This window comes from Sphaeramia orbicularis, chromosome 4, assembly GCF_902148855.1.
Source record: "Sphaeramia orbicularis chromosome 4, fSphaOr1.1, whole genome shotgun sequence".
NCBI lineage: Eukaryota > Metazoa > Chordata > Actinopteri > Kurtiformes > Apogonidae > Sphaeramia > Sphaeramia orbicularis.
The window spans coordinates 12,499,100-12,525,707 of record NC_043960.1 but is presented as its reverse complement, the minus strand read 5'-3'; the positions used below and the strand labels follow the sequence as shown (position 1 = coordinate 12,525,707).

General features: G+C 36.6%; 1 protein-coding gene across 1 annotated transcript in view; it reads right to left on the bottom strand.

Moving 5' to 3' along the window:
• The window catches only part of lrrc7 (leucine rich repeat containing 7), a 130,034-nt gene that overhangs the window by 46,998 nt on the left and 56,428 nt on the right, over window positions 1-26,608 (bottom strand). The window contains exons 2-7 of the mRNA XM_030132485.1: window positions 19,349-19,551; window positions 11,441-11,558; window positions 10,164-10,242; window positions 8,059-8,148; window positions 5,261-5,317; window positions 1,312-1,375 (exon numbers count right to left, since the gene is read on the bottom strand). Of these exons, the coding sequence (XP_029988345.1) occupies window positions 1,312-1,375; window positions 5,261-5,317; window positions 8,059-8,148; window positions 10,164-10,242; window positions 11,441-11,558; window positions 19,349-19,551 (611 nt within the window). The remainder of the gene's footprint in view (window positions 1-1,311; window positions 1,376-5,260; window positions 5,318-8,058; window positions 8,149-10,163; window positions 10,243-11,440; window positions 11,559-19,348; window positions 19,552-26,608) is intronic.

Genomic DNA, 26,608 nt, shown 5'->3' with positions numbered 1-26,608 from the left:
CCACAATGTTCAAATACTCTAGACTCAAATGTGTGTCTCAGAGGAGGAATGGATCAATATCTGGAGAACTCAACAGTCAACCACTTCTTCAAGAACATGAAGGGAACATTGCTGGAAAAATATAACTCGATTTTTCATAACACCTAAAATTACAGCTAAATATGTGTCCAGAGTTCAACCTTGTTGGAGAGAATGTGGAGATAGCAATGTCAATCATGTACATGTCTTTTGGTTTTGTCTTAAACTTGCATCATTCTGGGATAATGTATACTCAACGATTGTTAAGATATTGGGTTATGCAATTCCTAAACCATGTTTGGGGATGTATTTCAGATGTATTATTGGTAATAATGTAAGAAAAAATGATAGATATTTGTTTAAAATACTATTAGCAGCCTGTAAAAAGGCTATTACCAAAAAATGGTGCAGATTAGAACCACCTACAACTAACGACTGGCTACAAATAGTGAATGGAATATTTGAGATGTAGATTCTGACCCACAGATTGAGGACGCAAGAAGAGCAGTGTCATAATAACTGGAAGAAATGGACAATTTTAATTTCAACGTCACATTACTTAAACCAATTGTTAGTCACAAAGGTTTATCATGGTTAATGTATCCCTAATAGGGGTGTGTATTGGCAAGAATCTGGAGATACAATACAAACCACAATACTAGGATCACGATACGATACATCACGATATATCATGACACTGTTAAAAAGGCAATTTTGTGTTTGTTTCCTTTTTTAAAATGATTATTTCCTTGAAGAATTGAACTACACCAGAAATATGCACATATACTAAACACTTTTTTTTTTTATCACAACAGGATCTAATGCTATATCACAAAATGTTCCTGTGTTCAGACTGAAATTCTGTTTTACAGACATTACAGTTTAAAATCCTGTTCAAATGTTCGTACTCTATTAGTTAATATCTAATACCAGAACATTATTTAATAAAAGAGTGTTAAATAATAATAAACAAAATATAAACAAAAATGAAAAACAAAAAAACAAAAATGAACCTCCACAATATCTGCATTTGAATAAATACCTAAAATACCGATACAGCACTTTTTAATATCGATACAGTATTATGAAATGAAATATTGCGATATATTGCAGAACCGATATTTTCTTACACCCTTAATCCCTAATGTTTGTTTTGGAATGTACAGAAATCAAACAATAAAAATAAAGCTTAAAAATAAATAAATAAATAAATACAAATACTCTAGACTCTTAATAGATGATGCATATCCTGATACATGGTCATTTTTACACATGAAAGTATGATGTTCTCACCATTTCAGAGAATTCATTGCTACCCAGATCCAATCTCTCCAACTGTGTCAGCCTGTGGATGGACCTAAGATGAGAAGAAAGAATCCAACACTGTAATTACTGCAAAATGATTTACACACAGTACATTTACTGAGATCATTTTGGATTTAAGGATACTGTTTTAAGTCCATAATGACTTGGATGTATATCAGTGGTCTGGTGTAATGAAAGTACGTATTTTCTCCTCAAAATAACAAAATTAAAGTTTTTGTTTTGCATAATTACTACAATGTATTCACATAGCTGATCTCAAACCAGCTGAAAATACTTTTTTTGTGTGAACATAATGAAAATGGTGGTATTAAGGGATCACAATTTGTATCACAAAAGTTCAGTGTATTTTGATTTTGATGTGTTTGTTTAGGTTATATAATTTTATTAATCGCTCAGACTTTTTAGTCTCACAACATTTTACTGACTGACATGTCATGCTAATGCCATAATTGCCATAATTGAATCTGTTCAGCTTCATTCGCATTATCAAAAAACACTCTCAACGTCCCATTTCTTATCCTCCATGAACATAATATATATTTTGCCTTTTATTGGTGTGGCTTTTATCCACGGTCATTATCAATTATGACAACCTGTTGACAGCACTTAATATAATCAAAGACACTTTTCTACTGTTGCACTGTTGATGGAAATGTAACGGCTTATGTGATGATATGATAATGTGTATGTGAATCTGATGTCCTGTTAGTCAAAGGCTACGTTCAGACTGCAGGCAAATGCGGCCCAAATCTGATTTTTTGCCCTATATGTGAGCTGTATGTGATCTGTTAAAGACTGCTTGAACAGCACAAATCTGATTTTTTCTAATCCAACCCAGGCCACTTTCATATGGGCTCCTAAATCCGATACGTATCTGATATTTTGCAATGTGACTTCAGTCTGAACGGCCAGGTCGCATTTATCCGACCTTTACGTCATTGAAATGCGACAAACATCACAATTCTGTGTCCCAGGAAGAGAAGTGGGGGGGGGGGAACATATTTACTTCTGTCAACAGTGCGTACCTGTGTGATCACATATTACGTCAGGACCTCTTTTGCGCATGAGGGTCACTTTAGGGTCACATTCAGTTCATACTCAAAACTGATAGAAGTCACATTTAATGTGTAATATGAACGAGCACAAAAAAAAAAAAATCTGATTTCAACAAAAAATCTGAATTGTGCATTAATACCTGCTGTCTGAACATAGCCTTATTGCTCAGCAGAGTGGATTTCTTAGCAGTGATGGGAAGATTAATGGCATGTTTGGTAAGTTTGGTTGGTTTTACATTTAATTTCAATGATATAAAAAGAACAGCTATAAAATGTGTGTGCATGTGTGTGTGTGTGTGTGTGTGTGTGTACGGTCTATGATTCAGCTACATGACAGACTGTAGAGCTGTAGTAAATGGACCATGTCTGTTTCAACACCTCAAACTGTCAATTTTCCCACGTAATAATCATTGTCTTTATGTTAGATCTTGTCAGGTGGTGTTGTAATTTGCTAGTGTACCGGTATACATAAAATGTTGAAGATCATCACGGAGGCTGTGTGCTTGTTATGGAACCAACAGTTTCCACATCATACAGTCGCAGAAAAAATTATTAGACCATCAAAAGTCATCAAAAGCAATGGTTATACAATCAAGTACTATCTCCTAACTAATGTGACTGAAACAGACAGAAAAAAAAAACATGGAATGCCTAAAAGCACTGTTTTTGTCAGTACAATGCCATAGCTATTGATGTAAGAACTGAAGTGATTTTGGTTATTATTAAGAAAACGTGGAAAATGGATAGATATCAGCTCTGAAATTAAACTCTTATGAGCTATTTTTGTTGTTATCATTATATTTGTCCAAACAAATGTACCTTTAGTTGTACCAGGCATTAAAATGAACAAGAAATTGAAGAAAACAATGGTAGTCTAATAATTTTTTCCGCAACTGTAGTTATTTATTCACAGATTATTCACCCATTGGATTCCTTAGTAGACCCCCCCAGCCGTGACATTTTACACCTAAAGGTTGAGATCTTGCATTTTAAATCAGAATATCAGTGATACGACTAAATTACTGACAAAACAAACATGACAGCAGCTTAACTTCCATAACTGAAAGTCGATTGTTAAATAGTTTGTTTCATATGGAGGATGTCTGAGAATTTGACTGAATAGAAATTTAAAATGTTCTGCTCGGTAATTTTGTGTTACAACATCTGCATATTCTTTGGCAAGTCACTCTGAAAAAAGGAGGGAGGTTGGAAATACCACAGCAGAGTTTAAGCCGAGCGTAAATACCTGGAACTCCCCCATCAGTCAATTAGAAGTGAGGAAACCTCTTGGATGAGAACCAAATGACAAGTTCCGCTGCCTTCTGCTAATGCATTTAGAATCCACATACACTGGATGACTAAGAATGTACATACACATTATAAGGTATGTGATTAACGGCAAAGCCAAGACACACTAAGCACAAAGAGTTTTTATGCATACGGGTAAGGTAAGGTAAGGTAAGTAAGGTAAGGTAAGGTAAGGTAAGGTAAGGTAAACTATGGTAAGCTATGGTAAGGTAAGGTAATTTAAGGTAAGGTAAACTATGGTAAGCTATGGTAAGGTAAGGTAATTTAAGGTAAGGTAAGGTAAGCTAAGGTAAACTATGGTAAGGTAGGGTAACTTAAGGTAAGGTAAGGTAGGGTGGGTAAGGTAAGGTAAACTATGGTAAGCTATGGTAAGGTAAGGTAATTTAAGGTAAGGTAAGGTAGGGTAAGGTAAGGTAAACTATGGCAAGCTAAGGTAAGGTAAGGTAAGGTAATTTAAGGTAAGGTAGGGTGGGTAAGGTAAGGTAAACTATGGCAAGGTAAGGTAAGGTAAGGTAAACTATGGTAAGCTAATGATAAGGTAAGGTAAGGTAAACTATGGTAAGCTAATGGTAAGGTAAGGTAAGGTAAGGTAAACTATGGTAAGCTAAGGTAAGGTAAGGTATGGTATGGTATGGTAAGGTAAGGTAAACTATGGTAAGCTAATGGTAAGGTAAGGTAAACTATGGTAAGCTAATGGTAAGGTAAGGTAAGGTAAGGTATAGTAAGGTAAACTATGCGAAGCTAATGGTAAGGTAAGGTACACTATGGTAAGCTAATGGTAAGGTAAGGTCTGGTAAGGTAAGGTAAACTATGGTAAGCTAATGGTAAGGTAAGGTAAGGTAAACTATACGAAGCTAATGATAAGGTAAGGTAAGGTAAACTATGGTAAGCTAATGGTAAGGTAAGGTAAAGTAAGGTAAGGTAAGGTATGGTAAGGTATGGTAAGGTAAACTATGGTAAGCTAATGGTAAGGTAAGGTCAGGTAAGGTCTGGTAAGGTAAGGTAAACTGTGGTAAGCTAATGGTAAGGTAAGGTAAACTATACGAAGCTAATGATAAGGTAAGGTAAGGTAAACTATGCAAAGCTAATGATAAGGTGAGGTAAGGTAAAGTAAGGTAAGGTAAGGTAAGTTATGTAAGGTAAGGTAAACTATGGTAAGCTAATGATAAGGTAAGGCAAGGTAAGGTAAGATAAGATAAGATAAGACCAGATAAGATAAGACAGCCACAGTTGCATTACTTCCTTAAGCTTTCACATTATGTACACAGGAAAATGTCTATATATATAGTCTGTAAAGTTAGAGGAAGCATTTAAAAGACCTCGGGCAAACATCCTCTTGTTCAAACATACTGCATCAGAATTCAACAACACCTGCCTGGGATAAATTTAGCTTAATCTGGACACCTGGGAGGGCAAGCATACACATCCAGCTATATCATGAATCATCTGTGTCTTGGAAACAGTAGCGTATGCAGAGAATCAGGTTAAACCTTATGTATTTTGCACTTTGTGACATATATAGACACTAATGGAGTACATAAAGGCTGTCTTACTTTGGCATGGTTTTCAGGTGGTTCTCCCTCAGCTCCAGGATCCGTAGTTTGGAGAGTCTGACCAACAAAGAGCCAAAATGTCACCAACTATTTTACTTCTCTGCATCAAATTCAACAAATGTCTTTCAGGAGATCAGATGACATAAAACAAAATGAAAGCCAAGCCATGTCTAATTCATTGTAATTCCAGCACAAGTGTCAAACCTATTCTCTAATCAGTAATCATGTCATAACAATACATAATCATTTTTTCATTAATGTGTGATCACTAAAAATAACTCAGCGGCACAGCAGGCGACCATCACCGTGATTGTGTCTGAATGTAGACAGAGTCGATATATTCTAAGAAATTAATTTGACAGGAGAAATAAATAAATGAATGGATAGATTCATTACCATTAGCATCTGAGAAACATGAATGTAATGCTCAAGCTTCAGACTACACGCTATGCAGAATGTACTGTGCTTTACATTAACCATCACAGACTTCACCAGCTGCCAGTGACCATCAACACCAATACATTTAAATTATTCAGGTAAAATAGTTTCTCAGGCTTCACAGCAAGGGTCTCAAACATGCGGCCCGAGGGCCAAATGCAGCCTGCCAAAGGTTCCAATCCGGCCTGTGAGATGAATTTGCGAAGTGCAAAAATTTCACAGTCAAGGCTGTCAAACTCATTTTAGTTCAGGTTCCACATACAGACCAATATGATCTCAAGTCAAATAATAGCATAATAACCTATAAAAAATAATCACTCCATAATTTCTTCTTGGTTTGATGTGAAAAAGAATTATATTACATTATGCCTATAAATAATGACACCTTCAATTTTTTGTCTTTGTTTTAGTGCAAAAAATAACATGAAATTATGAAAATATTTACATTTACAAACTATCCTGTAACAATAAAATGTGAATAACCTGAACAAATATGAACAACCTGAAATGTCTAAAGAAAATTAAGCACAACAATTTTAACAATTTTCTGCCTGTTACTAAGTGTTTAGTGTCTTTGTAGATCTGATCCATAACGCACATGTATAAACGATAAGTTGAGGCATAATATTGTTAAAATTGCACTTATTTTTCTTAAGAAATTTCAGTTTTTTTCAGGTTATTCACATCTTTTTTGTTTGGATAGTTTATAAATTAAGTATTTTCATAATTTAATGGGGGTTTCTGCACTAAAACAAAGACAAAAATTTGGGGTTGCCATTATTTATGGGTTATTATGCTATTATTTTACTGGTCCGGCCCACTTGAGCTCAAATTGGGCAGAATGTGGCCCCTGAAAGAAAATGAGTTTGAGACCCCTGCTTCACAGTGAAACATGAAAACACTGTCATTTTCTGCAACACTTTTCCAACTGTTTCTTGCAGTACATAGATAGTTTGATGGTTGCTGTAACATAGTAGCTTTCTGTCATTTTAATATTTATATTATATGTAGATTTATATGACTTTACCCCTTAAGAGTAAGTTTTTGTAGGTTTGACTCTTTTTTTTTCCCCATTTTGTTTTATTGAAAAAGGTGACAAAATATCTTCAACACTACCATTCATACATATGTTATCTATTAAAGCCCTTTTCATATTCCTTATTTGATACATACAAAAGTGAAAAAAAAAAAAAAAAAGTTTCGGTTTCAGTATTTCTCACTTAAAAACAATCAGTGTTACAATACCTCTGGGTTCTTTAAACATTACACGTTTACACAGAAAAACATTAAACAAAGAAAAAATACAGGGAGATTATTAAAAAAACAATATTTTGGAGGAGTGATACAAATTCTGGGTGGCTAGAGGATACAACCTTTTTGTTCCAAGTGTTTTTATTACACATTGAGTCATCCAGAAAAGCATAATACAGTCTTTTTTTTTTTTTTAATATCCAAACCCATGAACATTCCTACCCTGTTGCACCATAAAAAAAGATTACAATTAACAATAATAATGAACAAATAAAGAATAAGGAATTTGTATATTAGTCACAGACTCATATTAATAAGACTACTCTGGAATAAGTGAGGGATGTACCGCTTTTATATGATTCAGAACAGGTTGCCAGGTACTGAAAAACTTATTAGCACATCCTCTTGTAGAATATCTAATTTTTTCTAATGTTAAATGATGTAAAAGATCCAGAAACCAAGATTTAAATGTTGGACGTTGTTTATCTTTCCATTTAAGTAGTATTAGTCTATGAGCTAGAAGAGTGGTGAAGGCAATCACAGTTTTACATTTTTGGTTAAAATGAAAAGAATGTGATGTAATGCCAAAGAGGATACAAACTTGATCCATTTGTCCCAAATATGGTTTGACAGTTGTTTTTTTTGCATGTCACTGTTCATACCAAAAGCATGTGACAAATAGAAATCTTGAACTAGTACTAAAACCTATGTAGTTTGGTCAATGACAGTAGTTCTAGACACTTTATGTTCTATGTTAATGACATTTTTGTGGAAAAACTCACTTTTTCCTGTTTTCTCCATTTTGATTTTTATAACCTTTGAACTTTTAATTCCATCTACATGGCCAGTAACTGAAAAACGCTTAATGCAGAGGATAATATTTTAATAAATGGTGATAAATAATTTAAGAAAGGTTGGATGTAGAGAAAAATTTATTTGCAAGTTGCCACAAAAATAGTTCTAGGCCTTTTTGGGATAAAGGCTGATCAATATGGTAAAACAACCATTTCATCCTTTATAATCAATGACTGCTGAGAGAGACAGAATTTATTAAACAAACATCTCCAGTACAGTTAATAAAGCATGCGCAGCTACGTGCTCGGGTTTACCTGCCAAAGTTAGCCGGCAGGTACTCCAGGAAGGCATCGTTTAAAAAGAGCTGGGTCAGATTCAGGAGCTGTGTAAAACCATCTGGGAGTCTGTAAGGGAGGTGGAAAAAGAGAGGCAGAAAATTAAAAAATAATAACAGCACGCACAAAGATTAATAACAAAGACTGTGTGTCCTTGAAGCGCCTTAACGTTCCCATAACAACAGCTGCAGAAACAGTTTAGCTGCTGTTAGCCTGAAAATGAGTCATCTCATGTACACACACATGCCTGCACACACAGCACAGACACACACACACACACACACACACACGCACACACAAGTAACACAGGGCTTCTCTGCAGAAAAATCCGAGCTTGAAGTTTGTTTTGCTTCATGAACATGACAACACCTGAGTATCTTACATGATAAAGAAAGCTGGAAAACACCAAATCCACTTGTACACTTGATTCAGTGTGGAATTCAGACTTCTGTCAACATATTCAAAAAAAATAAACAGCTCAATATCGAACGCAAATAAGAATTTGAGAGCATAAAGAGAAAAAGCACAAAAAATGTCATCTCAAAAGCAAAACGAGACCTGAAAAATAATTTATCTGCAATACTGTGTACAGTACAATTGTACAATATAATTTGCAATATTAAGTTTTTTGGTAATTAGTAATATGTCCTATTGTTTACAGATCCCTCTTCATCTTCCTTACAGACTTTTGTATCTGGCTTAAATGTTTAATGTGAAGTATAAGTCATTTTATAGTATATAGTATAGATATGCTTAGACTAGGAAGGTTGTTATTGTTTTTAATTATATAAGGAGAAGGAGTGGGAGTTTGTAAGTTGTATTTCTTCTCCTTTTCGAATATGTATTATATGTCTTATGTTTAAGTGTTTTGTTTATTTATTTTCTTCTGTTTTGACATTCATATTCAAAATAAATACATCAACCAACCAACCAATGTTATCACAGACATCAGCTCCCTCTTACGCTCTGCTTCAGTTTTTGTACTTTTGTTTGCAGTATTGATACAATCCCTTTACATGTGTTTTTTTTTTTTTTTTTTTTTGCTTTTTCAGGGTGCATCCACACTGCCTAATGAGAGCTAAGTAATAGCTCCAAAAACACATGTTGACCAAATGTAATTCTACACTTTAATAGAAGATACAAGCGCTAGCGAGAAGCACTGGTTGGATGGTGCATTGTTTAGCCATGATGAGCATGATTTTGTACATGCTCATCGTTCCAGGATATACAGTGTAATGAGTGATAGGTACAAATCAACAATGAATACATAACTGTATATAAGTTTTGTACAACAGGAAGGATATATTAAATATAGGTTGAGTAATAATGAACAGCATTCATGCACTGGAAAAAAAATCAAAATCTTACCAAGTGTATTTTTCTCATTTCTAGTCAAAATACCTCATTACACTTAAAATAAGACATAATCACCTAAAGAATGACTTTTCAGTGAGATATAAGAACTTATTTTGAGACAATAGATCTTGAAAATCTTATTTCAAGTAATCTCACCAAGATAGTTTTCACTTGTTCCATTGGCAGATTTTTTTTGTGTAATTCAGGATTATTTTGCTTAATTCAAGCAAAAAAAATCTGCCAATGGAAGAAGTGAAAATGATCTTGGTAAGATTACTTGAAATAAGATTTTCAAGATCTATTGTCTCAAAATAAGTTCTTATATCTCAATGAAAAGTTACTTTTTAGGCGATTATGTCTAATTTTAAGCGTGATGAGATATTTTGACTAGAAATGAGAAAAATACACTTGGTAAGATTTTGATTTTTTCCAGTGTGCAGCAACTGGCACAAGACCCAGATTTTGCACCTCCAGCCATGAAAACCAAGACAAAGTACCAGCACGCTAAATACTCACAGACTACACACAACATTCATGCAATTTAATGTGGCAGCAGGGCCTTTTAGAGACCATTTGACTCCAGATCTGGTTACTATTGGACTTATAATGCATGGTGCTTTAAAACATAACACTCTAAATACTTAAAAGTAAAACAAATCCAATAATTTGTGTACTGGGTGTTTCAGAGACAGTAGTAACATTAGTCAGATGTGTGTTAAGAGTCTTACTTGGTGATAGGGTTAACACTGGCCTCCACCACAGACAAGCCTTTACAGCATTTTATATTATCTGGAAACTCCTGGATACCTGTTAGAGAGAAGCAGAGAGGAAATATGAAATTCAGTGAAATTCATTGAAAATCAGTGATGATCTATTGGTTATGTATTTTTATTTATAGACTAAATGTAAATGATGGATGATATAGTGAAGAAGATATCAGAACAGTTTCCATTAATTCATTATTTTACTAAAAGCATATTCACTAATAACACATTCACACACCTTTTCACGCAGATTTTAACAGATTCCAGACGATATGTAATTACCACGGAAAATTATTATTATACATCTATATCAATACTCAAGCCTTTACTTTGACATACACTGAGGGAAAAGACATGTGATAAAGAGCTGCATGTAACAGTATGTATTCTGTCCTGTTTGTTTAATGTGTAAACTACTGGTCACATGTTTTAGAATAAAGTGAGTTTCGCAATTTTATTTCAGATCAGGTATATCAAAGACAGTGAATGACTTGAACTGGAAAAAAGGTAAATAATAAAAATAATAAACTGTCAGAGGGGTTAAAAGTTTACCAAAAACTGAATAATAATGCAAATTTCAGTTATTAAAAAGGCATTTTTCATGGACCAAGTACTCAGTTATAAACGTTTTGCTTCTCTACAGCAATAGAATGTGTGTAATTTGTGCATTCATGTACATTATTGGTCTATTAGCTTTTGTAATATGTCTTTTTGTTGCAGTTCTTCCTCCTCACTGTCTGTTTTGCACATCAGTCGTGACCGACGATGTAACTGTCAATACTAATACAAAGATAATGACAACTGAATCAGGGAAAGATATAGAAAAAAGACTGTTGCATTTTAATTAGGAACATACATAACATCGTTGTCTGTTTTACTCATTTGTTTTACCATTTTACTTGCGAACCCAATAGATATGGTGCGTCTTATAACTGCTACGACAACTGAAACAGTAAGTTAACTAACAAAAGAAGAGAAACAGCCAATTACAACCCTTAAAAGTGTAGGTCCAATTAAATTCTGGCTGGCAGACATTTTTATTATGACTTGCCATGCTTTTGAGCTTATTAATACACAATACCCTTGCAAAAGAGATTTCGAATCTCAATGGGACTGCCTGGTTAAATTAAGGTAAATAAACAAATACATGACATTGCTGTGTTTGCTATCCAACCTATTCTACTGCACAGCTTTTCCTTTGCAGAGTTTAACATTTCCAGGTTTCACCACAGTGTTGGTACCATTTTTACTGATGTCCAGCTCTTTGAGGTTAACCAGGCTGGCGATGGTGGTGGGCAGGTTGGACAGGTCGTTATCGGGCATGCTCAGCTTCTTCAAGGCCTGGCAGTTGAAGAGTTGCTGAGGAACCGCAGAGACAAAACAATGTCACATTAGAGTCTGTGAATAAAAAGATTCAGACCTTTAGCAGCGAGGTGAAAAAAGGACAGAAAGCGAGAATGTGAGCTGGAGGCACGAAACTCTTAATGTTGTGGAAAAGCAGTGCCATTTTAGCCGCTATTTTCTATGAATAATGCAGAATTAATCTTCTCAATACAGTTCCCCCTTAGGACAAACACACACTAGATTGAACGCAGAAAACTAAGAGAAACGTGCCCTACATAAAATAAAACTGCAAATGCCAAAACATACAAAAACGAAAGCATATGCATAATAAAGAAAATGAAGCTTAGAAAGGCTATAAATATAACACATAGCAGGCAAACGCTCATACAGTACCAAAAATACCCTAAAAATACAGAAATGTTATGAATAACACTTGCTAAAAATACAAAGGGGAAGAGAACAAAAACAAGGAGCAAATAAATAAATGATGGACCACTTTTAACTTCTTTTGCTTCACTTGATCTTTGCTCTCTTTTTTGTTTCTTTTTTGTTTGACAATTTTAAAAAAAGTAACCAACACTTTCCATTCAACCTTAAGAGAGCGGGCTGTTAATTGATGGTTCAACCAGGGACTCATTGATAAATTACCAAAAATTAAGTCAAGATGAAGTTGCATAAAAGAGTTTTAGTTTCTATGTTTCCTTTGGTTACATTCAACTGGATTTCAGGTACATTGTTCTTCAAAGCTGCAGTGCTTCATAGTCTTTTACATCACTTGCAGAAATTCCAGAAAATTATTAAAGTGGTCTGACAAGAAAGACAAACCATCTCTCGACCCCTCATGAATCTCATGTATCCCATGACGAGCGCAGAGAATTTTAGATTAGGGCTGCACGATATTGGAAAAAACTGACATTGCGACTTTTTTAACCCTGCGATATATATTGCGATATGAAAAAATACTCAGGAGGAAACAATAGCTGTGTGGTGTCAACACAGAACACGTGTTTCAATCTCATCCTTTTTGTAAACGAAATAATTCCAGATAACTGATGTTGCTTTTCTTTTTGGCACAGAGTCTTCGTTTTTGGTGATTTTTTCTTGTTCGTTGCTCATTTTTCAATGTTGTTACCACCGACTCACTCCGTGTGTAGGGGCGTGGTCTGCTACACCAAACTGATTAAGAAGGATGGTAAATTGGTGGATCGCTGTGCGCAGTGTCTGTCAGGTACCCAGGTTGAAATTAGAAGAGAACACGTTGAGTTCATTTGCCTCCTACATTGCAGGACCTGTGATGTGACTATTGTGCACACGTACGTTGCGATGACGATGTTAAAATGATATATTGTGCAGCTTTATCTTAGATGACTCATCCCATGTCCTTTACTCTGAGTATGAGTTTTTATCATCAGTCAGAGGATGTAGAGTCCACAAATGTAGACTTAGTCATTTAAAGAACTCATTTAGGCCACTTTCTATTAAGCCTCTTAATACGAGGTAGGTCATGTACAACTCTAGACTACCTTAAATCCTGTGTGGTATCATCAGGAGTAGAATAGAGAGTCTGAGTAACATGGTACTTTTGCATTATGAATTAGTTCCATTTATTAATGTTAGTTTTTCAGATGGATTTGTTCTGTTTGTTAGTTTTTTTTTCTACTCTACTCCTCACTGTCAGTCTTTCTGTTTACTGATTGTTAGCCTCTACAGGGTGGGGAAGCAAAATTTACAATATTTTGAAGCAGGGATTGAAAGACAGTGTATGACCAATTAGTTTATTGAAAGTCATGAGAATTTAAATCTTCAAATCATATTTTAGTGCATTTCTAATGGTCTTGTTGTCTACCTCAAGTTCAATTGCCATTTTTCTCATCGATTTGGTTGGATCCTTTAGGATTTTGGATTTGAGAGTTTTAATAAAAGCTTTGGTGCGTTTTTTGTTGCTTCCTCCACTTCCAGACTTTCTCGTAATAGTTTTGCTCATAGTCATTCTCTTCTTTACATTATAAACAGTCTTTATGGACACTCCAACTGTTTTTGAAATCTCCTTTGGTGTGACGAGTGCATTCAGCAAATCACACACTCTTTGACGTTTGCTTTCCTGATTACTCATATGGGCAAAAGTTTCTGAAAAGGTATGGATAATAGTGTTAGGTATGATTATGACATCAATATATGTTTGGTTTCAAAACAATTGACGTAGTGCCTGCTGAGAAAAAACAACTAAATGTTCATTGTAAATTTTGCTTCCCCACCCTGTATGTATTGGTTGTTGTTTTCACTTATACCGAAACCTTTCTCATTGGATTGAATGTATGCATGCAGCACTACTGAACTCAAAACAAACATCTCCAATGTGACAATAATGTACACCATATTGTATCATAATACATGTAGTCAATGATCACTGTTAATACAAACGGAAGCTTGGAGATGTGTCTTGTCTTTTCTACAGTGACATGAAATGCCATCACATTCATCTATATTCATATTTAGTCTGTTGTCGTGGACCAAAAGAAGAAAGCTGCAGAAAAAATGTGTTTATTTTCATTTTCTGTTAATTTTTCCCTGATTTCTGCTCCTGCAAAAAGTTTAGAATTTACAACAGTGTTTTCATGGTTCTGACCTTTACAGATACCAGACTACACATGCAACTCCACCGAACAACTGCAGGACATTTGGGACCAACATGTTAGACATTTCTCTCCATCTCCTCCATCAGAACACCTTTTCCTTCCAACAGCAGGATCTGCAGATTTGTAGGATCAATGCTAAGGCGAACTGAGGCTTTTCTGGACCAACATTTCATGCTATTTTGTGTTAATTTTTCACCTATCTATAACATAAAACCATGAATGTACAGAGTGTGCTGTGATTTCTATAATGGATTATCTTTATTATCCTTTGCATGTGGCAGTAACCACGTATTAGACTATAATACAAACTATAGTGATGCAATAATGCTAACTGGAAATACAACATAATAATTAGATGGTGTTATAAAAGACTCAGTTTGTCATGTGCTTTGGTGGATTCTGTAACTCTAATTATGCAATTGAGAAGTGAGCAGAGGCCAAAGTGATCAAGTGCACATAGTTTATAGTCAGTGTAGCGTGGTGGCGTAACAGCACTTTTGCCTCAGATCTACAAGGTTCTTTAATTCCCAATCACACTGGAGCATTTCTGTGTTGAGTTTGCCTATTCTCTCCACATGGGTTTCCCATGCCAACGAAAACAAGCATGCAGGTTAATTCTCCTGGCAGTGCCTTTGACCAAGGGACTGATGAAGCACTTTTAATGGCAGCTCACTGCTCCAAATGCGCTAAATGCTACTGCTAATGCTAGGTGTTGTGTGTATTAAGATGGGTAAAATGCAGAGACGGGATAATAAAGAGATTTAACATTTAATCTGTAGATTGGATCATTTCCATTAAAGCTCCATGATGTAAAAATCAGTGGAAAACACCCTTTTGCAGCCCTCTCCTCTCAGTCCAAATCAAAACAGTTACTATTAAGATATGAGACCTGATGGTGTTTCAAGACACTGTACGAAGCGTACATGTTGCTTCTCTGTCAAGCCATGGAATAAAGCAATAGAACTATGTCTGATAGTCTTAAAAGTGATAAAAGGTAAATAAAAGGTTAAAGGTCAACTCAGTTTATAGAGGGAACGCACATACGTCACTGACCCCCTGGGCCACGCCCCTTTAAGTCAGACTGAGTGGCAAAAACAAACCAACATGGCGGAGCATAGCAGTAACTACAGCGAAACCGGGAAAAATGTGGAATATAACTTGAAATTAAAGACAATTGGACTGGATGTGGATCCATACAAGCTACCAAACAACAAGTGGTCTACGAACATTGATATGTGGAAATCACGTATCCTGACATTTATATGAACCTGATTTCAACGCTGGGAAAATCCACAATGCAAAGGCTGAAAGCATACAAAAGACAAAGAGTTGTTGACATCCTCGTCATCGTTAATTAGAGGATTACAGCTGGTGAGTGCTTTCAATTCAACATACTATTGTTTTTGAGGTTTTATGTCAGTGCAGACGTATTTTCTTGGCGGTGATTTCCAAGGTAAAGGCCCAGCAGTAGTGCTCACAGTTCACTACTGATTTACTGGAGTTGAACCCTTAGTATTGACCCAAGTGAGTGGATGATCTACTGGTACTGTGGATATTTAAGTATAGTTAACATCAAATACTTGATACAACACAGCTACAACAGCTTTGTACTAGAGTACCCCCTTATTTGGAAAACTAGGTTAGCCTCAGTTTAAGCTAGTTTACAAATTATGTAGAGTACAAGGTTCATAATCACACAATTGAAGACAAAAACGCTTCAGTTATGAAATATAGAACTAAATGACAGATGCTAACATTAAGAGCTTTACTGAGAAGTAACGTTAGCCAAAACTATATGTAATTTAAGGTATGATTTTACGCAAGAACACAGAATAAATTAACGTTACCTGACACAAATCCAGGTTTCGTTGTCTAGATTCCAGTTATTTCTATGAATTGCAGCGATTCATCTGCTTCTTCTGTCTTTGGCTTTAGGTAGCCGCTAAAATGATAGCTCCGAGTGCTTTTTAAATCTATTTGTGCAATCAATGGCACAACAGCTCTTCCCCATTTTTAGATTGTTCTAAAGTTTACAGAGTATTCAAGCCAAAGCCGCTACTCATCTCCCTCTTTCTGCCTCTCAGTGGACGTAACCGCGGTGACTTCCGCTAGCGGTGACGTCACGTGCATACCCTCTATTGTCCTCGAAGGGAAGTATTAGCATTAGCATTAGCTAATGCTAGGTACTGTGTGTAGGTAGCTAGCATTAGCTCTCCAATGAGAAAGGTTCTGGTCCAACTGACAACTGAAGTACTAACACCCCCAAAAAAGAGCAATTAGTCACATTATTTAACCTCCTACGGCTCTGAAAATATACACTGTAATGGAGAATGGAATCCAGAGGAAGTGCAGAAACCTTGTTTCCTGTTTTTCTGTTTTTTCTTCTACTAGTTTTAATTCCTACAGGCCTGTTACCATTTACAAGTTACCTAACGTGCATGAGAGCACATAGAGACATTTAGAAAATAAATTGTTCTTAATCAGGGTTATAAAAATCAAAAATTACTTCTGTATTTTCTATACTTTATGGAAAAGGCAGCTCCAAACCAGATGACTATACTTAAAGTACACAAAGAGCATCCTCTTAAAAGAACACAGTCATTTACTCACAGATACTTCAGGAGCTTTCCAACTCATATATATAAAAGGCCAATCAGACGCCCTCAGCAGCACACAAAGCTCACACAAACATACACAGACACACAAACAAATATTATCAAGGCTGAACAGATTAGCCTGTCTCCATATATACAGGTTATATTTAGAAATTCAATTCAACACTTCTGTCGCTTAAACCACGACAGGATATCAATAAAAAGAGAGAGGTCTTTTATAAACAGCACCTGTAATCCACCTTGGAATATTGGAGGGCTGCTGTTATTTCACAGCAGTTTACAAAACAAGTTTGGCCAAGGTTTGGTAGCACTGGGAACTAAGTCTTTGCAGGCATTTTGTAATTACCTTAAAAATACATGAAAATGTAACTATAAATGTTTATAGTATTCAATTGTGTAAAATGTAATTAGCTTATAGTTACTAATCAAGATGTTGACAAGAAGGCTAAAATTCATTCTGTGACATTGCAGAACTGCTTGTTTTGGGAGCGCAGATCAGTGAAGCTGTTTGGAAAAATGTAAGTGCAGTATCATCAGACGTCAGAATCATATAGCATCGAGAAGCCAATGAATCTTCACATCTCTACTTTGAATAAACAACATAAGGATTTGTGACGTGTTTCTGGAATGTTTACATGCTGAGATGAGTTGATGAAGATGTTAAAAAGATTACATGTTATAGATAGCTGTAGTCTGTTGTCACTTTCTATATAATGCAGAGTTTAGAGTTATCTGATTGCTGGTGTTAATTGATGAAAAAGTAGTCATGTGCAGCAATTCAGGAAGAGAACTGTGGAGTTAAATCATTGACTGATGAATAGTAACTGAACTGAATCATGACAAACAGTGAAGGTTCACACGCCTAATCGAAGGAGGATCTGTCTGCGTCCACACATTCATTTGACATTTGACATTCATTTTGACTGGTTCTGTTGCTTAAACTTGAATTGCCTCTTCTAATCAACTCACATTGTTCTAACCAATCTGTATAGGATTACATGGATGGGAAGAGTGATGGAAAAGCAACAAAATTTTCTTCCTTACAACACTGCATTTAGGGTGTTTCCAGATTTATGCTGTACCTGGATACAATCTCACCTTTCCCACAGATGTTGCGTTCACAAGCACATACTACGGCCCATGCCGAGAACAAAAGGACACTACAGGGCCAAAACAGTAGGTGGCAATGTTGAAGGAATTCTGTTGCTACCCAACAAACGCGGAAGTGACAAACCCTTACGTCGTCAACCAAGCAACTGTTCTGTTCACAGGCACTACTTTTCTATCTGTTAGCCTGTTTGAGGCAAAAAGAAGAAGAGTGAAATTCGTAGTCCCTGATATATCACCGAGTGGTTAGGTCAATACGGGGAGCCCGTGCCGTGCAGATCCAAGGCTTTTTCAGGAGACAACAGGAGCGGTCTTGGGGTGATTAGGTCACTTCCGTTGTCGGAGTGGTGATTAGGTCACTTTCAGTCTCGGGTACAGATTGCTTTCACATGGCAATGTTCAGTACTGGAATCCATGCAGTCTGTGCCCAGGACTACCTTCTCAGCCGGACTGGGGTACAGTACTTGACTCTTAAAAACTCACTTTTATAAACAAGCATTTCATTAAATCTCTTCTGTCTACGCCCCAGTGAATACATGTTACTGACTTGAGTTCTTCTCTGGAGTCTCTGTGCTTTATCGCCTCACAGGTTTTCCCAGGATCATCACAGGTCTTCCTAAGATCATCCCTGGACCTGCTGCTGTGGTCCTGCCTCTCTCCACCATCATCGTCATCACTCACTTATCCATATAGTTACAATAGTGTTTATTATACTGTTCCCTCGTTTTTCTAATTCAGTTATCTGTGCATGTGTCTCCCCCTACCTCCCCCCTCTCCACCAGTCTCTCTCTATCTCTATTGCTCTCTCTTTTCTCCTCCTTCACTTTCTCGCTTTAACCCCAACTGGTCAAGGCAGATGGCCATCCTTCAGGAGTCTGGGTCTGCTCGAGGTTTCTGCCTGTTAAAAGTTTTTCCTCGCCACTGTCACCAGTCATAAGTGTTCGCTCCTGGAGGATTCTGTTGGGTTTCTGTAAATTGGCTTAAAATTTGATTTGATTTGATCTGTCTCTTCTTTATGTGAAGCACTTTAGAACATGTTGTTTTAAAAAGTGCTATATAAATAAAAATAAAATAAAACTTTACTCACTCGAGCACTGAACGTTTGCATTCACATTGATAAAATTAGGTAAACTTTGGGGTCCAACGTACTCAAGTATGGACTCGGATACCCAGTGTGAAAACAGCCTTAGCTAGGCATATTGTGGGTTTTACTGAACACAACAGGAGTGGTTTCCAGAGCAATAAGGTAAACTAGAACCTCACATTCCTTCACGAAGCAATTACAAGAATTTATTTTTAACAGTGTAACTAGTAATTTGTAACCTATTACATTACACCCTCACCAACACTGATATGTTAAGTTGCCAGTACTGGACATGCAGGTAAAGTCAAACTGAGGTGAACACAGACATCTCTACAGGTAAAAGCTGCAGTGTAATGGGGTTACCTTGGGTAGTTCCTCAATCTGGTTGGCATCTAGGTAGAGCTCCTCCAGAGTTCTCTCGAAGCTGAAGATTTCCTTGGGGACCTGCTGCAGGCTGCAGTGGGAGTAATCCAACACTGAGATCACTTCCTCTTCACCACGGAAACAACGGCACGGCACCAGCCGGCCAATCAGCTTCCGCTTAGTGGTCATTTCCAGACACTGCACTACAGAGGCAAAAAGAGGCAAAGGAAGATCACAGATTAGATTAGATTCATTTCAGTGGGTCTACTACTCACAAACATTAATAGACTCATTATACCCCATGTTTTCAGCTGTCCGGACATTATTCACATTATTATCATCCCATACATAGATAACTGTTGGCTTGACAGAAGTAAATGAGCTTCACACATACAGAGTAAAAAAATGATTGAGTTTAAAGCACAGTCGGTGTCCCTTAAGCCGGGGTGTTACTTCTGAGATGATACAGAATAGAATATAGGGCATACATTTTATATGGGCTTAATATACATACAGTATTCTGATATATGGAACTGTTCCAGATTCTTCTAATAAGTTTCACTTTGTACATATACAGCAGGGACATGCTTTCAGTTCATATGCTTTTCCCCACTCCCCACTGGGGGGTGGCTACTGTTTCAGATGTAGCCACCTGGGGCCCAATAACGACGGGACCTGAGGTGATTCATCTGTGCCCTGTCCTGTCCTGACCTATGACCATGGACCTCCTCCCTAAACCTCACCTGTTTGGATTGGACCTCCTCACCCTCACCTGTTTGGACTGGAGCTCCTCACCCTCATCTGACTAGATCAGGGGTGTCCAATCCTGGTCCTCGAAGGCAGGTATCCTGCATGTTTTAGATGTTTCCCTCTTCCAGCACACCTGACGGTCATCATCAGGCTTCTGATGATAGGCTTATCATTTGAATCAGGTGTGTTGGAAGAGGGATACATCTAAAACATGCAGGATACCGGCCCATGAAGACCAAGACTGGACACCCCTGAACTGGATGGATCCCCTCATGTGCCCCTACCAAACTGCGTTTTTACAGACTGGAACTACATCTGCAAATGAGTGTCTGTCAGTCCTGATTACATCTACATCCTATCTGTCCATGGGAGTGGATCTGTCCTTCACTGTGGTTCTCCCTGAGGTTTCTCTTTTCCTACTGGGTTTTTGGAGTTTTTCCTTGCCGATAAGGAAGCTCTAAGGATGGGGGATGCCTGGGACATTAATCCATTTCCTTCATCGACTGTTTATTTGACTGTGTTTTATTTTTCATATTCAACCAATTCTGTATAGCCCTGTGAGGCAACCTTGTTGGGATACTGGGCTCTACAAATACAACTGAATTGACAATTGAATTCAAATGCTTTACATATATGGGTGGAAATTTCTGTTAAATTCCCTCTAATGTGTTTCACTGCTTTTGATGAGTAATAGAATAAACACACTAAAGAACATGTTGTTTCAAAACACCTACAGCAAGAGTTGTCATGATGTGCAAAACTGTTAAATTGAAGTCTGAGGGTGTAAAAACTCAGAGCTGCATATAAACAGTGTCTGTGATGCTCTTCAGCCATCAACATTAAACTGATGCATCAATCAGCGGTTTCAGCCATCTACAGCCATGTGACAGGATGATACTGGTGTGTTAAATCTTATGACTAATGTCAGCGGGGATGAGTTGATGCATTTCCATATAAATAAATGCTTTACGCCAACAATGGATAATAGTCTGAGGTAAACATTTTGTCAAGCACTGATCACACATGGAAAACTGAAACCACTCCAAGTCACAGCACCTTGCACATTGTCTTCAAACTCGCGAGTGTGTGTAATCACTACAGGATGTTTCTTACACCATTTGCTTTTTATAGCTTACAGCACATGTAATGCATTCACAGTTTTAGGCCATACATTGTATTGCCGGTATCTGCTGAAGTCAAAAACATGTAATCTAACAACAGTTTCAAACTAGTGCACAAAAGATTTAGGACAGGTAGTTCTGTTTACATTGCAGTACCCTACACGCTTTAGGCAAAACGAATTACCATGCTTAATGCTGTTTGATAAAATACAACTTAATGTATCCGTAGAACAGCACTTGCAGCAGCTGAACTGATCACACAGATCAACAGATATACACACAAGAGATGAGCAAAAAATAAACTGTTGACAGAACTATAAACATTTAACAGCATGCAACAGCTAACTGACGACTGACGAGGCGTATGACTGATAAAAAATACCAGCATTTTAATTTGTGACATGGTTTTCTCCAATGTGTTCTTTATTTTCATCCCACACCTGGGTATTTAAAGGGGTCATATTTTACTAAACCCACTTTTTTTAGTCTTTGGTACATTTATTTGTGTATTTGAGGACCCTAACAGTTCAAGAAGTTTGAATTTGAACCCTCCAGGTGCTGCAAAACTATCTTTCTATTAATTTTGGCAAAAATTGAGTGGATTTCTACAACTTGTTTTAATTCCTGCTTAAATTGTTACGTCTATAAGTAGTTACGTCACGACATTTGCACATATAAGGTCAAGACTTCTGACGAACATTTCTCAGAGCATGACATAACTGTTTATCAGCAGCAGCAGTTGTAATAAAAACTGCAAAATGTCCAAATTTTGAGCCAATTACCTAAAATGTTCAGTTGTTGGTTGTGTTAACGAACTCAAGTGGCTTAACGGGACAGAGAAGCACAGCCAACAACCTGGAGGGGGTGGGGCTCATTTGCATTTCAAGGGCCAATGCTCAAAACAACCTTTCTGGTGTCATTACTCAGAAATAAGGTTGAAGATGGACCTGTGGAGTTGAATTAATGAACAATTCAGACCCAAGCATAGCATTTCCAGTTTATATAGACCACACAGAAATGTTTTAAAATGCATAATTCCATTAAAAAAAAAAAAAAAAAAGCTAAATATCACTCCTTTAAGTACAGTACTGTGACATGAGAACAGTCTATTAATGCAAATAACAATAAACCCAAAAACTATAACAAGGAACTGGGGGAAGGAAACCATTCCATCAAAGGACCAGTGGATAACCACAATTGAAGAAACATTTCAAATGGAGAAATGAACACACAAACTGAGACTGCAAGAGCCACAACTGGATAAAAAATGGAAAAAATGGACAATATTCATCCAAAATCAATAGACTGACAGTGACTACCCAGGCACATTGTTCTTATTTGTATTATTTTTTCTCTTTTTTTTTATTGTTATAATTGTTAGTCATAAAACTTACTTGGACTTTCCCTGCCTGTACTTATGCTCATGTGATACAGCATCTAGACCACATGATCATTCTAGTTTCATTAGTTTTCATCCATCTACAGCTTCTAAAATGTCACTGGTCTTCTTCACCAGAAAACTAAAACAAGCCAATTAAAAGACAAACAAAAGCAGCTGATTTAGAGCAGCACCTTGTCATATTTTACAGGACCCTCAAAAAAAATCCTGGAAACATTACAACTGAGAATGTCTAGAGATTTGGGTGAAATAGGGTTAACATGCCAAGAAAAAAAGACTGCAGTCTATTTTTATGTTGACACAGTATTTCTGATTAATTGTATATTCTGTGGCTTCCTGCCATATTGTAATTTGGCCTGCCACTGCGTTAAAGTCAACCTAAAATGCTGGGCAAGAGGACTTACTCTCAACAGACATAGTGAAACAGATGAGGTCTTTCACACAGAGAGGAGCATCACCTTATTTATCACTTATTCACATCCTATCTGTGCTACACCAAGGCCTCAAACAGAACTCAGCTCAACAGGCGTAGTTAGAACCTCACATGTCCACCGTAAACGCATAACTCCAGACATGATAAACTGAACAGTAGGATGAAACGCAAAATCATAGTACAACATAACACACCAAAATGGGCCTCATACCTGCCTGTTCGTGACTATGTTGCTGATTTCTGTTCATTACAAGCTTTGAACATTTGGAACTGTGTGCACAGAATATTTTTCATATCAAACAAAAATCCACTGCAGTGATTATTTCAACAACATAGTGATGGGAACATATTTTTTTAGCATTTATAATTCTTTTAAACAACTGAAGCTGGCTGTCCTCGACCATTTAAAGCTGTAGTGTTTGAATGTTTTTAGCGTCACTTGGCATAAATTCTCAAATTCCCTTTCAGCATTTTGAGAATACACGAGAATTCTGCATCTACCCTGTGACTCCCAGATCAGGTCTAATCACAGGTGTTTTCAGACAAGTAGGAAGGTTAAATAACTGATTGATTGCTGATCAGATTCTGTCAGACACCATCTGGTTCTATTGTACTACTATGTGTTTCAACACAGAAGCTGAGAAAAGTGGCTTCACTTTTACTGGTCAGGTTCATCTACTGTATATTTGTATTCAGTCTTTGGATTTAGTCTGAGAGGAGAAAGCTGCAGGAGTAAAGATTGTATTTTCAAATTCCGCTTTATTTAAAAATGATCTTAATTTAGTTCGGCCTTGCTCTGGTATCAGTCTCTGAGGATTTAGACCAATAAGTCTAAGGCTACGTTCAGACTGCAAATGTGGCCCAAATCTGATATTTTTCCCCATATGTCACCTGTATCCGATCTGGTAAAGACAGTTTGAACAGCACAAACCTGATTTTTTTCAAATCCGACCCAGGCCACTTTCATATGTGGTCCTAAATCCGATATGTATCTGATATTTTGCAATGCAACTTCAGTCTGAACGACCAGGTCGCATTTATTCAACATTTAGATCATTGGAATATGACAAACGTCACAATTCTGCATCCCAGGAGTGTCACTTCTGTAAACACAGAGCGTGCCCATGTGGTCACATATTACATCAGGACCTCTTTTGCGTATGCGGGTCACTTCAGGGTCACATTCAGTTCATACTCAAAACTGATAGAAGATGCAATTAATGTGTAATATGAACGAGCACACACAAAAAAAAATCAGATTTCACCAAAAAAAAATGCGAATTGTGCATTAAGACCTGCTGTCTGAACATAGTCTAAGCTCAGCATTTGTGTTTTGCGCAACAAGTTCTGTGTTGTCTTGTCTTGATTTAAGCATTGATTCAGATTATATAGGTCCTAAGTCACATACGTATCCTTTATCATCAGACATCAGGTGATAATTGAAATATATTAACCTTTCTTCAAAAATGTATCCTCATATTGTAAAAATGTTCCCTTGTTAACTAACTGCTGAGTGGTTACATCCATGGCACTGATAGGGGATTTGATTCTGGAATAAGCTTTTAACCTTTTGTTTTGTTGTGAAAGGTGAAATTCTCTATGAGGAAAACACAAAGCATGAGAGTGAAAATATAATAGTCCTTAACAATGGATGTCTTCTGTTGGTGAAGATAAAACTCCAATAGTGTTAGTCTTCATAATTAATCTTGTGAATAGAATTTTAACAGTTACAAAAGGCAGCCAGATTTCACTGTGACTGATTTATTTTCATGAATACACCATTTCCTCTGATATTTCCACAAGTCAAACCCTTTGTGGACGTTAGGGCTGAGCAATAATTGAATTAACTTGATTCATTATAGTTTTGCTTTCTTAAACTCATGAAGAATGTACATTGCAAAATCAAGATTATTGGATTGTAAGCTCTTTCTTGCACAGCAAATATTGCAAATGCAGCCTGTTTGTTTCTTGTAATATTAACTATGTATGTTTCTTCAATCATGTATGGCATATAGTCTTTATAAAGATTGGGTATTTTGGAATCATGTTTTGTTTCAGTTCTTGTAACTGGAAAACATCAGTTACAATCATAAAACATCCATATCACTGAAAAATAAAACAAGACTCAGACTTTAATAAACTCATCATAAATATCACATTTTTCTTACTATGGAAAACTGCTAGTTAGCTCTCCAGTTAGGGGTGTGTATTGGCAAGAATCTGGCGACACGATACAAATAACAATACCAGGATCACGATACGATATATCACGATATATCATGATACTGTTAAAAAGTCAATTTTTTGTTTGTTTCTTTTTTTAAAATGATTATTTCCTTGAAGAAGTGAACTACACCCTAAATATGCACAAATACTAAACACATTTTTATTAGATCACAGCAGGATCTGATGCTACATCACAAAATTTTCCTGTGTTAAAACTTAAATGATGTTTTACAGACATTACAGTTTAAGGCCCTGCTCAAATGTTCATATTCTATTAGTTCATAACCAACATAACATTATTTTTGTGCAATCACAAACAAAGGAACTAACATCTGCCTCTCTCAGACAGTAAGAAGTGCTTTTAGGATGCTTCAAATTACCATAACTTAATAAAACAGTGTTAAATAATAATAAATGAAAACTAAACAATAAAGAAAACCAGAAAACAAAAATGAACCTCCACCATATCTGGATTTGAATAAACACCTAAAAATATCGATACAGTACTTTTTAATATCGATACAGTGTTGTGAAATGAAATATCGCGATATATTGCAGAACCGATATTTTCTTACACCCCTATCTCCAGTTTGAAATAATAAGACATGGTCTGATTTGTGAATTTTAGCTTAACTGTCCAATGTGCCTCCTGGCAGGTTTCAACCCTGGGACAGATGGGTAATGTAGTCATTCCTCACAGAGCTGCACAATATGTCGCTGGAGCATCATCATTGCAATGTACGTGTGCGTAATAGTCACATCGCAGGTCCTGCTGCGAAGGAGGCAAATGAACTCAACGTGTTCTCATCTAATTTCAACCTGGGTACCTGACACACACTGCACAGCGATCCACCAATCACAATCGTTCTTAATCAGTTTGGAGTGAGTCGCTGGTAACAACATTGAAAAATGAACAACGGACAAGAGAAAATCACCGTAAAGGAAGACTTGGTGCAAAAAAGAAAAGCAACGTCAGTTTTCTGGAATTATTTCAGCAACAACAAGGATGATACTGAAGCATGCGCTCTGTGTCGATAGCGCCTTGCACCTGTTGCCACAACGAGAGGAAACACGACTAATTAGTTTGACCATTTTCGTCCGCATCACACAGCTGTTATATCCTCCTGAGTATTTTTTCATATCGCAATATATATATCGCAGGGTAAAAAAAAATCGCAATGTCTGTTTTTGCCAATATCATGCCGCCCTAATTTAAAATTCTCTGGGCTCTTCATGAGACACATGAGATTCATGAGGGGTCAAGAGATGGTTTGTCTTTCTTGTCAGACCAGTTTAATAATTTTCTGGAAGTTCTACAAGTGATGCAAAAG